General features: G+C 45.4%; 1 protein-coding gene across 4 annotated transcripts in view; it reads right to left on the bottom strand.

Moving 5' to 3' along the window:
* The window catches only part of pde4dip (phosphodiesterase 4D interacting protein), a 36634-nt gene extending 23675 nt beyond the window's left edge, over positions 1–12959 (bottom strand). For all 4 annotated transcript variants that reach the window (XM_023428797.2, XM_023428800.2, XM_023428798.2 and 1 more), the window contains exons 1-14: positions 10736–12959; positions 7526–7663; positions 7241–7360; positions 6891–6983; positions 6566–6775; positions 6309–6467; positions 5952–6047; positions 5612–5749; positions 5247–5426; positions 4920–5114; positions 4583–4837; positions 4306–4471; positions 1104–1195; positions 250–416 (exon numbers count right to left, since the gene is read on the bottom strand). In XM_023428797.2, the coding sequence (XP_023284565.1) occupies positions 250–416; positions 1104–1195; positions 4306–4471; positions 4583–4837; positions 4920–5114; positions 5247–5426; positions 5612–5749; positions 5952–6047; positions 6309–6467; positions 6566–6775; positions 6891–6983; positions 7241–7360; positions 7526–7663; positions 10736–12043 (3317 nt within the window). In that variant the 5' untranslated portion in view covers positions 12044–12959. The remainder of the gene's footprint in view (positions 1–249; positions 417–1103; positions 1196–4305; positions 4472–4582; positions 4838–4919; positions 5115–5246; positions 5427–5611; positions 5750–5951; positions 6048–6308; positions 6468–6565; positions 6776–6890; positions 6984–7240; positions 7361–7525; positions 7664–10735) is intronic.
* Between the last annotated feature and the right edge of the window lie 372 nt (positions 12960–13331).

Below are 13331 nucleotides of genomic sequence, written 5' to 3'. Positions count from 1 at the left end.
ACATTTGGTGCTCTAGTAAGTATTTCTGGCAGCAGGACAGAGTGTGTGTGTGTGTGTGTGTGTGTGTGTGTGTGTGTGTGTGTGTGTGTGTGTGTGCGTGTGTGTGTGTATGTGTGTGTGTGTGAGTGTGTGTGTGTGTATGTGAGACTGAGAGAAAATTAATTTTTGATTGTTGACAATCAGAAAAATCTACAGAACATCAGCAGCCTTGTCCTATAAATAAATCTTTTCTTTGTTTTTTTTTTTTACCTCATCTGCGAGAGCGAGGAGAAGCCGGCCTTCTCCAGCTGAGCCTTCAGCTCTCCCAGCTCTCTCTCCACTGCCCTCTTCTGCTCCACCAGCTGTTTGACCTCCATCAGCCCCTGGCCTTCAAACAGCAGGTCCTGCGATAGAGCCTTTCCTGGACCTGCAGAACCCTGGTCAGACACACAGTCAAAGTTTTTACTTGATATACAAGCAGAGAAAAATCACAGCTATGTTACTGAATGCTTTTGTTTTTCATGGATTTATATGAGCTTGTGTAAATGGACCTGAGCTGCACACAGCAGTCACTATATATGTATATATTATGATATTTTTCATTTTATTTATTTATTTTTAATTCTGGTTACTCTTTTCGTTGTTTCGTCTTTCATTGTTCTTTTATTGTCATGCAAATAATGACTCACAATAACTAACCCACTATAATGTGTATGAACTATTACATACATAAAAGACCAATTTCTAAAAGACGCTGTTCCCCAACACAGACATTTCAGAGTAAAAGCACAACAAATTGTTACATAACAGAAAAAGTACCACACAGCAGATACTACTGTATTATGAGGTAAGGACAGCATTTAAGTTAACATTTAAAAACGAACGCTGGCAGAAAGACAGTTGTTGTAGTGTCTTATTGTCTTATTTTTTCAAACTTAAACTAATGGTGACAAGATTTATATTCAAAGATTTTTTTTCTTTTTTAAAGCTGCACAGTGGTAAAGATTCTTGTACATAATGTTGCTTCAGTATTTTACATGTCGCCTATGGAAACCACAAACACAGTACAAACAGGCTGAAACAAACAGATCTTATCCAGATGTTCAGGTGAGTTGTGTTTATACCTGGGTGGTCGTCTCCTCTTCATCGATACTCTCTGTGTACTCGCTGTTGAGATCTTCATCGTCGGCCTCGTCTTCCTCCTCTGTGCTCAGTTCTACAAGAAGAAGGAAGAAAAAAGTAAGAACTTTCACCTTAGAACAAATTCTTCTACGTTTCTGTTCAGTTTTCTGTTCAACTCTTGACCTTGTGCAGTTCAGCAGCCGTCAGCAGAGAGTCACTGAGAAAACATCTGGTTGTCTCTGAAACAGCTGCTCAAGACGGTCCAGCTGATTTACTGACATCCTTCACTTTCATGATGATGTTGGTCATTTTTAACACAACATCTGCTACACTGCTGATCTTTAGACCACACGAGTTTGACTGTATGGACATATTAACAGCATCTATTAGCATCTATTAACCACCCAGTTTAATTACTGCGCTGTGACCTAATTTAACCTGCAACACAATGAACTGACACTCTGTGATCGGTGTCGAGCGATTTACACGTTCTTACACACCGATTCATGGCTGGGATTTAATCCAAGATATGAAGCCAATAAAAAGGTTTTATGGACAAAATGGTGGCTCATCCAGGACTTTAACCAGAACAGGATTATGGGTAACCATGGTGAGGTAAATCCTGGCCTTGACTTTTCGTGATTTAAAGTGAAAATGTGATGAAATGAATTAACGGCTGCCTCTCACTCGCATCACAGGTGTCCCATTTATAAATTTCTACATCCATACTTTGTTTTATTGAATCATGTGACCCTCATGTGGTTGTCTCTGTGAGTTTTGGGAGATGTTTTCTTTCTACAGTTACAGAAAAAAATATGTTTTTTAAATATTCTTCAGAATATTTATTTTATATGTGACTGTTTTAGGCAATAAATAAATAAATTAGAATAAAACAAGGGGATTTAATGTTTCTTTACCAGAATTATATTACTACCAGTGTGGAGAATTTTGTCCATTCAGACCATATGTAACCATATGTAGACCAAATATAATGAATTAAAGGTCGATGTTAAATGAATAAATATTATGCGAGTCTTAAGGAGACCAGTAAAACGTCTTGTCTCTAACATTCTGGCTCTGGTAAATCTGCAGACTGAAAAATAACCTCATGAGGGAAGTGTGAAGTATGTCATGTCATAATTGTGTAGTTTTGGTGCTTCAGTCAGACACACATCCACATGGCGAGGAGAGAAGGGTTGTGTTTTCCCCTCTGTCTGTCTGTCTGTCTGTTTGTTTGTTTGTCTGCAGGATTATAAAAAACACTACTGAACCGATTTGCACTGAACATGGTGGAGGGGTGGGTCATGGACCAGGGAAGAGCCCATTCAATTTTGGGGCAGATCTGGATCATTCACTCAGAGTTTGTATTTTTCTCTCTGAAGTTTAGTTTATGTTGTTTGACACTGGTTTCCATGGAAGTCTGTGCTCTCTGAGTGTACACTAATTATGTTAAGAGTTTGTTTTCAGTGACTTGATCCTGTAAATATATGTGTTCATTCATGGAGTGGAGAAAGATTTTCCATAAAGACGTCACTATAGAGGGGGGACAGTAATAAAACAACTTGGCGGCAGTGTGAAAATATACAAGTAAACAGTTATTTCAACTGTACGAACCATGAAACCCTCCTAAAATCATACATGCAGGATGCTACATGTTTATTTAGTGTACTGTACTCTGCAAAGCAACAAATGTGGATGAACTTTGTTTTAATGTTGGTAAAACCTCTCAGGCAGACACAAACTTTTTTTTCCTTTTTTTACATTCTTCTGTTTTATGGGAAGAAGAAGAAAAAACATTCATACTTACTGTGCTCCAGTGTGACTATTGACTTTTATATTGTATTAATATTCATTAATATTGAACCACAGAATAACGGAACTGATGGTTGGTGAATTGCACAGAGTCTCATAAAGTCACAGAAGCAAATGTACATTTGAAACATGCGAGCTGTAAACAAGGTACACAGCATCAAAACAATAAAAACAAGGTGGACTCTGCTTCTATTTTCATATCGGTCAGTAAAACAAAAAGGTGTGCTGCGTTCAACTGCCAAACATTTTACAGCGTTCAGAAACAGGCTCATTCATGTTGCTGATCATGCAGAGGCACCCACACCCACATACACACCCACATACACACACACACACCCACACACACACACACACTAATATATTATGACTGATAATACAAAATAGACCTTAAGACAAAATATAAAACATAAATTGTGCAAAGTCACAATAACTGAACTGAGACATTAACAAGGCTATTCAATAAAATATTTTCAGCCACTTCCTGGTTAAACCGACCGTCACTCAGGACGACGCCCGGACTGAGGAGCTGAACAAGAAATGACTGAAAATGTTAATTTTCAAAATTAATGAAAAAACAAAACTAATTCTTCACTTTTCAGACTAAAATCCAGTTTAACTAATTGCATTTTGATTGATATCAAGAAATGAATTATTAATATTTCATTTTTTTGTGTGTACTTTTTATTCTATTATCATTTTAGCGCCTCCATCACGTTGTTGTTGTTGTTGTTGTTGTAGGTTGATGCTTCCTTCAAGGCTGAACCCCTCAACAAGCCTTATCCTTTGATTACAGTCATGATCCTGGTCTCTTCTGCAAAGTGCCTCTTTAGAGTTTATTATCAAAAAATCTGAATTATACCAAACCAATTTACTTTTTTTTTTTTTTTTTTTTTAGAATTTCTTTTACTCATCAGCACTCCTGTTAGAAAATATGTCAGTGATGATGTTGGGATCCTAAAATAGTTTGCACAGATAAAATGTGAGACTTTGTGCTTCTAAGTTTGTCAAGGCTGAGAGGAGATTGAACCGTAGGGCAGCCCAGATAAAAGAATAAATCCCGCTCCCGTCCTGTATAGAAGAGTCGAATAATCTCATGAAAACTGACTGTCTCATTAATGAAGCACACATTTCTTTCATCAGTGTTAAGAAGCATAATCTTGAGAAGAGTTTAGAAGACAAACGTCACTTCCACCACTGGTTACAATAAAAAACGTTGAGTGTTAGTATTTTCACCACAAAGTCCCATGGGTTAAACTTATGGTAAATTAGCTCAAAGACCACCAACACAGTGAGTCACTCCACCCGGACCCCCCCCCCACAGCACAGTCGCCGCTCCTGGCTGCTGGGGGAGTCGCTGTTACAGATACTGTCCCATGCTTCTCTGATGCCCACCTCCAAACTCAGGCTGCCTGCTGTTGGGCCTGTCGCGGCCCAGGATGGGGCCTCTGGCTGGGAGACCTTCCTGCTGGACCAGGCTCTCCCTAAGCTCCTGAACCTCCTGGGTCAGTCGCTCGACCAGTGGGAGGCCTGAAGGATCCACCATCTGCCTCTGGAAGTCCTGTAGTACACAGGAACACGCACACACAGACACACACACAGGGACATGAGTCTGGACTTATCAATGTTGGCCATTATACTGTAGTGTAGGTGATCCCTCTCTCTCACTGACCCTGATGAGCTCCTCCTTCACATGCAGCGTCCTGCTCAGGGAGTCCAGCCTGGCGGCCTGACTCCTGCTCAGCTCCTGGTTCTCCTTCTCCCTCCTCAGGGCCAGACGCAGCTCCTCCTGCACCGCCTGGAGCTCCACGGCCGAGTCTGTTCCAGAGTCGATCTTAGATCCGAGACCAGAGCTCAGCTGTCTGCGGAGCTCCTGGAGCCTGGACGTCTGCTCGGTCATCACCTCACTGAGGCGGCCCGCAGAGTCCTGGTGGGAGAGTATCGTCATTTCTTCTATATGTGACTATTTTACTGAGTCTAAGTGTTTGTACTGAGCTCCTCTGCTCTACCTGAATGTACTGGTCCCTGGAGCTGATGGCTGTGAGCAGACCCTGGACCTGGTCCTGGTGCTCCTGGGACTGACGGGTCCGGTCGGCGAGCACTTCCTGGAAGAGGCGGTCTTTGAGCTGGAGGCGGATTTTCAGCTCCTCCAGGACGTCGCTGGGAGCTGTCTGGATCTGAGCCAGCAGGGAGCAGCGCAGATCCTGCAGCCGAGAGAAGAAGAAGAAACGTGCAGAGATATACTCCCACATCACTGGCTGATGATATTATTAACTTATAACTGATATTAATGTTTTAGTTAACGTACTTCCCGTTTGTTCCCGCCCCCTCTGTACCTGTGCCTCCTGTGAGCGAGTGTACAGCGCCGCCTGCAGCTGGCTGATGATGGCGTCCCTCTCTCTCAGCACGCGGCTCTGCCTCTCCTCGCTCTCCTGCTGCTGACGCTGAATGTTCTTCCAGGCGTCGCCCACCTGCTCCAGCTCCAGAGCTTTCCCTCGCACCAGCACCTCCAGGCTCTGACACACACACACACACAAACACACACACACACACACACACACACACACACACACACACACACACAGAGTGAGTGTTAGGAGCAGTCAACAGATCTAGGAGGTTAATTGGTTGTATTATCAGTCATAATATATTAGTGTGTGTGTGTGTGTGTGTGTGTGTGTGTGTGTGCGTGTGCTCTTACAGTGATGGTCTCCTCGTTGTTGGCCAGGACGCAGCGCTGCCTCTCCAGGTCTCTCTCCTTCTCTCTGAGCAGCAGCTGAAGCCGACGAGTCTCCCCCTCTTTCTCCTCCACACAGCGGAACTTTTCATCCACCGCTCGCTGCAGAACGACCAAAAAAAAAGTGTCAATCATCACAGTTTTGGTTCGGACGGCTGGTAATCAATCTCAGCTATCAGGTCAACAAAGTGTGGCAAAAAAAAACAAAAAACATTATTATTCAACACAATAAAAGTAAAATGTTCATCAATATACGTTACTGAACAACAGCTGAAGTGTCCGTGGGCGCGTGTGTTTGTTTTACCTCCAGAGCTCGGTCTCGCTCCTTGATGCGCTGGCGGAGTTTCTGAAGCAGAGAGTCTCTCTTCTCCTTCGGATCCTCCAGCAGCTCACAGTAGTCCTGATTGGACGACAGAAAAATCCAGATTTACTCGGCTAAATGAGACAGGCTGACACGAGGAGCAGGGATCTCAAAGTGAGTCTGAGTTGAGTTTTCTCGGAGCATCTAGAGGTGATTAGAGGAACTGCAGCTTGCTCCACTCTCAGCTATGTTTGCAGCATGTTTGGATTTGTGGTTTGTGTGCCTGTGATGTGACAAAACTAATAGATGTTTGGTGTAGATCTGTGTTTACTGTACGCGGTGTGTTGGAGTGAGTCTGACCTCCACCAGCTGTTCTTTGGTCTGCAGCGACGTCTTCAGCTCCCTGATGGTCTTCTCTCTCTCCTCCTTCTCCCTCTCTTTCTCTTCCTCATCCATTCTCAGCTGCTCCTCTCTCTCTTGCATGGCCGATCGAGCGTTCTCCAGAGCCAGCTGCAGCTCCTGAACGTCACACACAAACACACACCAACATCACATACACGTCAGCATAGAGGTACGAAGAGCCGAGCGGAGAGATGGCGATCCTTTGCTTCTCTCACCTGGTTGTGCCTCTCCGTCTCCCTCCTGTGCTGCAGCGCCCCCTGCAGATCGTTCTCCAGCCTCTGCAGGGCGCGGCTCAGGTCCTCCTGCGCTCTGGCCGCCTGCCGCTGCGCCCGCTGGCCGGCCTGCAGCTCCAGCTGAGCCTGGAAGAGAGAGGCCTGCAGAGCCAGAACTTCACCCTGACCTCGAAGACTCTCCGCCCCTGACACCTGCGGGACGAACCCCCCGAGAGGGAGGAAGAGGAGAGGACAGAGAAATCAAGTTGTGAGCGATGTGAGAGAGCTCCACTTAGGAGTCAGACCTTGTCAGTTGTGGAGGACAAACCTGCAGCTGCTGCAGCTGGTTGCGGTTGGCGAGCTCTTTGAGCGAACACAGCATCTTGTTCTGCTCCTCAATCACACTGTACAGCTCTGAAGCCTGCGCGCGCACACACACACACACACACACACACACACACACACACACACACCACTGTTCAAGTCTGAAACTGTGCATCCTTTTAATTTTCAGATTTCAGTCCTCCTCCAGTTTCCTTCCGTTCCCTGCTGTGTTCGATCTTTTCATCCCATGTCTAAATTTATTCCTTCCTGTCTCTGGTTCCTCCTTGACCTCCTTTATCCGCCCCTCCTCTCTTATCTCCTTATCAACCCATCCATCCATCCACCCCTCTCTACCTCTGCCTCCTTGGAGCTGACGTTATCACTGATGTTCTGGATGTTTCGCTCCTGCCGCTGGGCTTCCTCTCGGGTCGACCGCAGTTCCAGCTCCATCTCACCGAGGTGCTCCTGCAGCTTCTACACACACACACACACACACACACACACACATACACAAACACACTTGAAACACACACTTGACACACTAAATCTGGATTCAATTGTTCTGCTTTGATTCAAAAGATGCAGATGGATGACGTTTAAGACTGTGGGTGGAAGGGGGGGGGGCTGATGTGTTTGTACCTGGTTCCTGGTCTCACTCTCTCGGATCTTGGCCTGCAGCGAGCGGACCTGGTCCTGGGCCTTCTGCAGTTCACCGACACACTGGCCTGCAGCACTCTCATAGTGACTCAGCTGACCCTGCTGCTCGTCAATCAGCCGCTGCAACACACAGGAGGGGTCGCGTCATGTCAGTGCAGGTAAATTATACAGGGGTTTTGGCAAAATCCTTAAATAAAAGTTTGGAAAAATTTTGATCAAAAAGCCAAAACAATGAAATGACTAATCGAAACAACAGTTGGCGGATTAATCAGTGGTTTACAGTTGCAGCTGCAGATACACAGATACACAGTGTGTCGTCCTCGCAGCTGTCTGTGTGGACGATTGTGTGAAAGTGGAAAGTGATGTCAGCTCACTGTTGGATGACTTCCTGGGGAAGCGGCTGTTGCCACGGCAGCGTGCTGTTGACTTCCTTGTTTTTGTTTTTATGGGACCCGTGTAACGACATGATGTAAGTCTGGCCCTATGGGACGTTATTAGTCGAATGTGCAGCCTCTTCTACAGCTGTTTCAGCCGCGATCCCAGAACCTCAGAGGGTCAAATTAACGAGCAGCGAAGGAGACGTATAAAAGAAATAAGAGCTAATGTTTTATTTTATGGATCCCATAACTTCCAAATAATCCCCTCGTTAGTGTCCTGAAAGGTTCTGGGCAATTTAGCGCTAATTATAAGGAAATAGAAAAAGTTTTTAACTTAGTAATTCCAGCTCATGTATTTGGGTTTTTAAGAGGAAATCAGGAGATGAGTTCGGCCACTTTACACAGCATAGAAAGCAGTTGTTGATTTGAGATGATTTCCCTTGAGAAAACTACCCGAGGAAATATTCATGCATTACTGGAAATTTGATTCTCCCCATTTGTTGGAGTGTGTGCTTATCTGGAGGACTGGTCTGGACGTGCACCAGCGGAACAGTCTTTTCCCTGTCATTAGTTTCCTTGCTCAGAATTTACAGCCTTTCAAGGACATCATTAATAAAAACGGTGGGGCCTGTAAAATCAATCAAGAGCAAATGGACAAAAAGCCTGTCCGATGGCATCACATCACCGTCACGTCCTGAAAAGATACAATCTAATTAGTTTTGAGAGCTTTATTCATCTTTGCTTTCTCAAATTACTTTATGAATGTATCAATAGTTCAGCCCCAGAGTCTCTCTCCAGATATATCCATAGACAAGACAGTAACCGAGTAACTAGGAGCGTGGTGAATGGCAACGAATGGTGAAACTAAATTTGGACAGCTTGGATATCAGCTTCCTCCATAAAGTCCTGTCGACTCTGGAACATCATCGACTGAAATCAGATTAACTCCAGATATAACCTGCTTTGCAACAAAGGTTAACTGCTGCTGAAAGCAAAGCAGAGCTGCACTCATTTCTAGGTAACTACATATTGTTAATTGACTGTTTGTAGCTCGTTGTGCTGTTGTTGTCTCTTTTTAGACTGTACATCTGTATATTTGTAGCTAATTGTAGGATATTATATTATGTTTTTGCTGTTGTCTGTTTTAATTACATTATACAGGTAAAAGCCCAACCAGGGACAGGAGTCGAGAATTAGCAACAGCTATAAACTCTTTGTGCAACACATTAGTTTCACGCCCTGTTTTGAAACTATGTTGCATTGTCTCTATCAAATAAATAAATAAACTAAAACTAAAACTCTACATTCATGCAGATACAACTTGTTGTGTTTTATAGTGTTGATGTCGACCACTGTAGTATGAACTTAACGTGAGCTCAAGCAGTAGATGAGCAGGAGATGACATGCAATTAACCTGTCATCACACTTTAATTAGATATAATCTGTTTTATAATCAGTGTTTTCATATCGTTTTCTACGGTGGCCCGGAGAGCTCAGCGCACTGCAACTTAACACCTGGTAGAGCGCGTACCATGAAGGCGTAGTCTAACTGCAGCAGCCGTCTCTCTCTCTCTCTCTGATGAACCTGGCTGGGACTCACTTGTTGTTCAATGCTTAATTGAGACTTTTGAAGTTAAAAGCATTGAACAACAAATGCGTCCCAGCCAGGTTCATCACTCTCTTTGCATGTGTTTTTTCTGCAGTGCGTTGAGCTCTCAGGGCCACCGTAGTTTTCTTATTATGTTTCTAAACTCTATTTTTATGCGTCTTTTATTTTCTTTCAAGCACATTTATGACCTGTGTATGATAATGTGCTATACAAACAAATTGCCTTGCCACAGTGCAGACTAATTACACACACTAATTTTCTACTGTTGCCAAATCACGAAACAGACCTCGGGTCAGCAGTCAGAGAAAAGTCAAGAATCTGCTTTTAAACACTGTTGAGTCTTTCTCAGAGTATGAATGGCATGAGTGTAACTTTCATACCAGTGAGAGGTCCATTGTACATGCTGGTATATTTCCTTGTAATAGACTGTGACAGAGCCGAGCTCCGCTCCTGGCACAGTCAGCCACATTCAAACTAATCATTAACATAACAATAGACTAGTTATGAAGCTGGATCAGACTCAGGGCAGAGCCTTCACACGAGGGGCTGACCGCTGCAGCGCTTGGAGACTGTTCCCATGGAAACGGAAGCGTTGCTAGGATACCAATGAGGAAGGGTATTTATGCCCCCCCCCCTCGAGAGGGTAATCAAGACGCTAGGCTGAGTGTGTTCAGCTTTGTCAGCGGTGAAGGAGATGAGTAAGACAGAAAATCCAGGGAGGTTTGAACTGCTTCGAGTCTGGACGGCAGACGCACACAAGCAGGGAATCAGTTGGTCGACCTTCTTAAGAAGTGGTTGTGGTGTGGACTGAGCCTACGTCAGATTCTGCTGTGCTGTAAATGTGAAATTTGTGCCTTTGTGTTGCTTCTGATAACGTCATAACGAGTTAAGATCAGTGTCACTTTAAATCATCAAGAATTACTACAGGTTATTTGCACTGTAATTTAGATTTATATAGCAATATAACAATTTTTGCCTGATTAATTTTTCTTCACCCGTTTTTCCCCTTTTTTTGTGTTCTGGTTAAAAAACACATCTTTCAGCCTCCACACCTCAGGTTTGTAATGCAGAGTTTCTGTTAAAATCTTTAGTCTTAAACTGAGGTTAGCCCCAATGACATCGTTAAGTTTCCTCAGACTTGGTATTTACAGCTGTTTCTACAGTCTGAGCAGCACGACCGCAGCTGCACTGCGGCTGGTCAACTACCTGCTGGAAGCGGAAAGGCCTGCACTGAACATAATCATCCAGCCACTGCTCCTCCATCTCTGCCAGCTCCACCTGCAGGTCCTGCTGTGGACACGGGGTCACCACCTCCGGTATAGGCTGGTGGGGGTGGTACAGTTCAATGTCTGCTGCCCCCCCACTGGGTGACCTCAGCGGGATGGACAGGGCCAGCGAAAGGCCTTGTTCCAGCTTGGCTTTGACCAGAACTGGGAGTTTGCTGCCCCTTCGAGGCTTCACTGGCCGGTACTCCCAGCCCCTCAGGAGGCTCAGCATCATCTCAACCCCAGAGAGGGAGATCTCGCTTGGGGGTTTGTCCCATGGAGTTTCCCTTCTCACTGGAGCATCCTCTGGATCTTTCTCTGGTTCAGTTTCTTCCCTCTCTTTGTGATTTGCAGGAGGACAACTCATGTCCACGGCGGTGTCCAGAGATTCTACAGAAGACGCTGGGCTGGGACTCGTCTGGTCACACATGGTCTTATCAGTGTCCAAATCAGCTGAAGGGGACTCAAAGGCAATGGTTGTAGCTTCAGACCCTCCAGAGGCTCTGGTGGGGTCCTCCACCCCCTGAGCACTGGCTGAGTAGCGAGTAGACGGGCCGCAGGACGTGCTCCTTCGCCCAACCCTGCGAGGCACCTTACACACCGCCTCGTAGTCAGAATCTGCTACACGGAGGGCCGCACAACCCCTGCACCTCCTTGGCTTCTGGCCAGAAAGGGAGTCTCCTCCTGGGCAGTGGTGGACATGGTGGTGTTGGTGGTGTTGGTGGTGTTGGTGGTGCTGGTCCAGGGCGGGGTCTTCCTTATCAGCCCATGATTCATACACAGAGTAAGTCAGATCATCCTGGATCATATCAGAGTATCTCACATCCTGCAGGGCTGACAGATCCACCACAGGGGAGTCTTCAGACCCCACGTCTGTCCCAACAACCTCCACACTGGACCCGGCCGGAGCCGCGTTCCCATCCTCTGCATTGTTCTTCCGGTACAGGCCTCCGATGCACTGCCTCAGCCGATCTTTCTCTAGCAGCAGCTTGTGGAGGCGCTCCAGAGACAGGGCCTCCACTCGGGCGATCACCGTGTCGAAGCGGTACATGCGGTCCAGCATAAAGGTGCACTTGGAGCAGGCGAACTCCCCGCGGCCGTCCCGGGTCAGCTCGTGGCCCAGAGCGTGGGACAGCAGCACCTGCAGGTTGAGCTTGGCCGCCGGGTGGAAAATCCATCGGCGTTGGTTGCCGCAGAGCTCGCGGGCGCAGATCCTGCAGGCCTCCTTCATCTTCACCACGTCCAGCATCACAACAGCACGTGGTAGCAGAGTATCTCTCAGTGACACAGGGGCGCTTTAAAAGTCTTTGGTAGCATGTAAGAGGTGTGAGTTTCTTTAGGCTGGAGGATGAAATCACAGCTGGTCAGAGTAACTTTAAAGCGGTGATTTCTTTGGTTGGATTTTTGCACAGGTGTAGTCCAACAGTTCGCAGTTCCTTGTCATTACAGGTTTTGCACAGTGATGCTTTAATCTTAAATTTGAGGTTAAATTCAAATTAAACGTTTAAGATATGCACGTTTATTTCTGCTGCACATTTTGGAGGCTTTAATTAAATTGCCTTAAACTGATATCTGGGCATAAAGTGAGATTTGATGATGCAATGAATCACTGCAGAGAATATTCAGCTTTGATCAGAAGAAGTAAAACTGGGTCAGTTGATGATGGAGATCAGATGAAGAAGCAAATCTCGTCGGTTCACACTGACATTTCATCGCGATCAGCAGTGAAACAGATTTCCCCGCAGAGCGGATGTGAGAGGATCTCTCTGTCACGGGTTACATTTTCACTTCCTTGGTGGTAACACTGTGGGCATGTGTTGCCAGTTCGATCCCGTTTTTGTTTTTTAAAAAAAAAAATCCCAGTCGTTTTTGTCTTCAGTGATTCCGGTGCAGAAACGATCAGCAGCTGATGTCACCGCTTTACTTCCAGGCTTTTAAATCAATGACGTCTATTTACATGACAGCATCTCCCCGCTGCAGCTGCTGCTCCCCCGTTACAATCCGACACGAACATGGAAAAAAACACAACAGCCGCTTTTTACTCGTCGACGGTTCGGATGTTTGTAGATTCACCGGAATGTGTCCGTGTCTCCGCCCCGGTCTCTGTCCACCGGCGGCGGCTTCACCAGCGGAGGATGGAGGGAGAGGCTGTCAGACGTCCACCCGCTTTCAGACAACGAGGCAACGTTGACAGAAACCAAGATCCTCTACGTGCGAGAAGATGCCTCACTCCCACAATAGTGCAGTTTTAACTTTTAACTCCAAGTGATTGGACTACAAGGATCCACTGAAAGCAGCTCAAGCAGCAAATATCATGTGTCTAAAACCATAAAAACGGTCTAATAGGTTTGATCATTTAAGTCACCATAAGTGTGTAAAAGTGTTATTAACTTTCTTATTAATTATCCCAATGATTCATTGAAATCAGCAATCCTTAAAAGAGGACAAAAGTGTATGAAACACACAGAATATATGGATGCCAAATGTAGTCTTATTTCTATTATGGTTCATTATGACCCATGAGGTCTTATATTTAT

The sequence above is a fragment of the Seriola lalandi genome, unplaced genomic scaffold, assembly GCF_002814215.2.
Source record: "Seriola lalandi dorsalis isolate HSWRI2012SDOR001 ecotype SW California unplaced genomic scaffold, Sedor1 jcf7180002054885, whole genome shotgun sequence".
Taxonomy (NCBI): Eukaryota; Metazoa; Chordata; class Actinopteri; order Carangiformes; family Carangidae; genus Seriola; species Seriola lalandi.
This window is presented reverse-complemented; position numbering and strand designations above follow the sequence as displayed.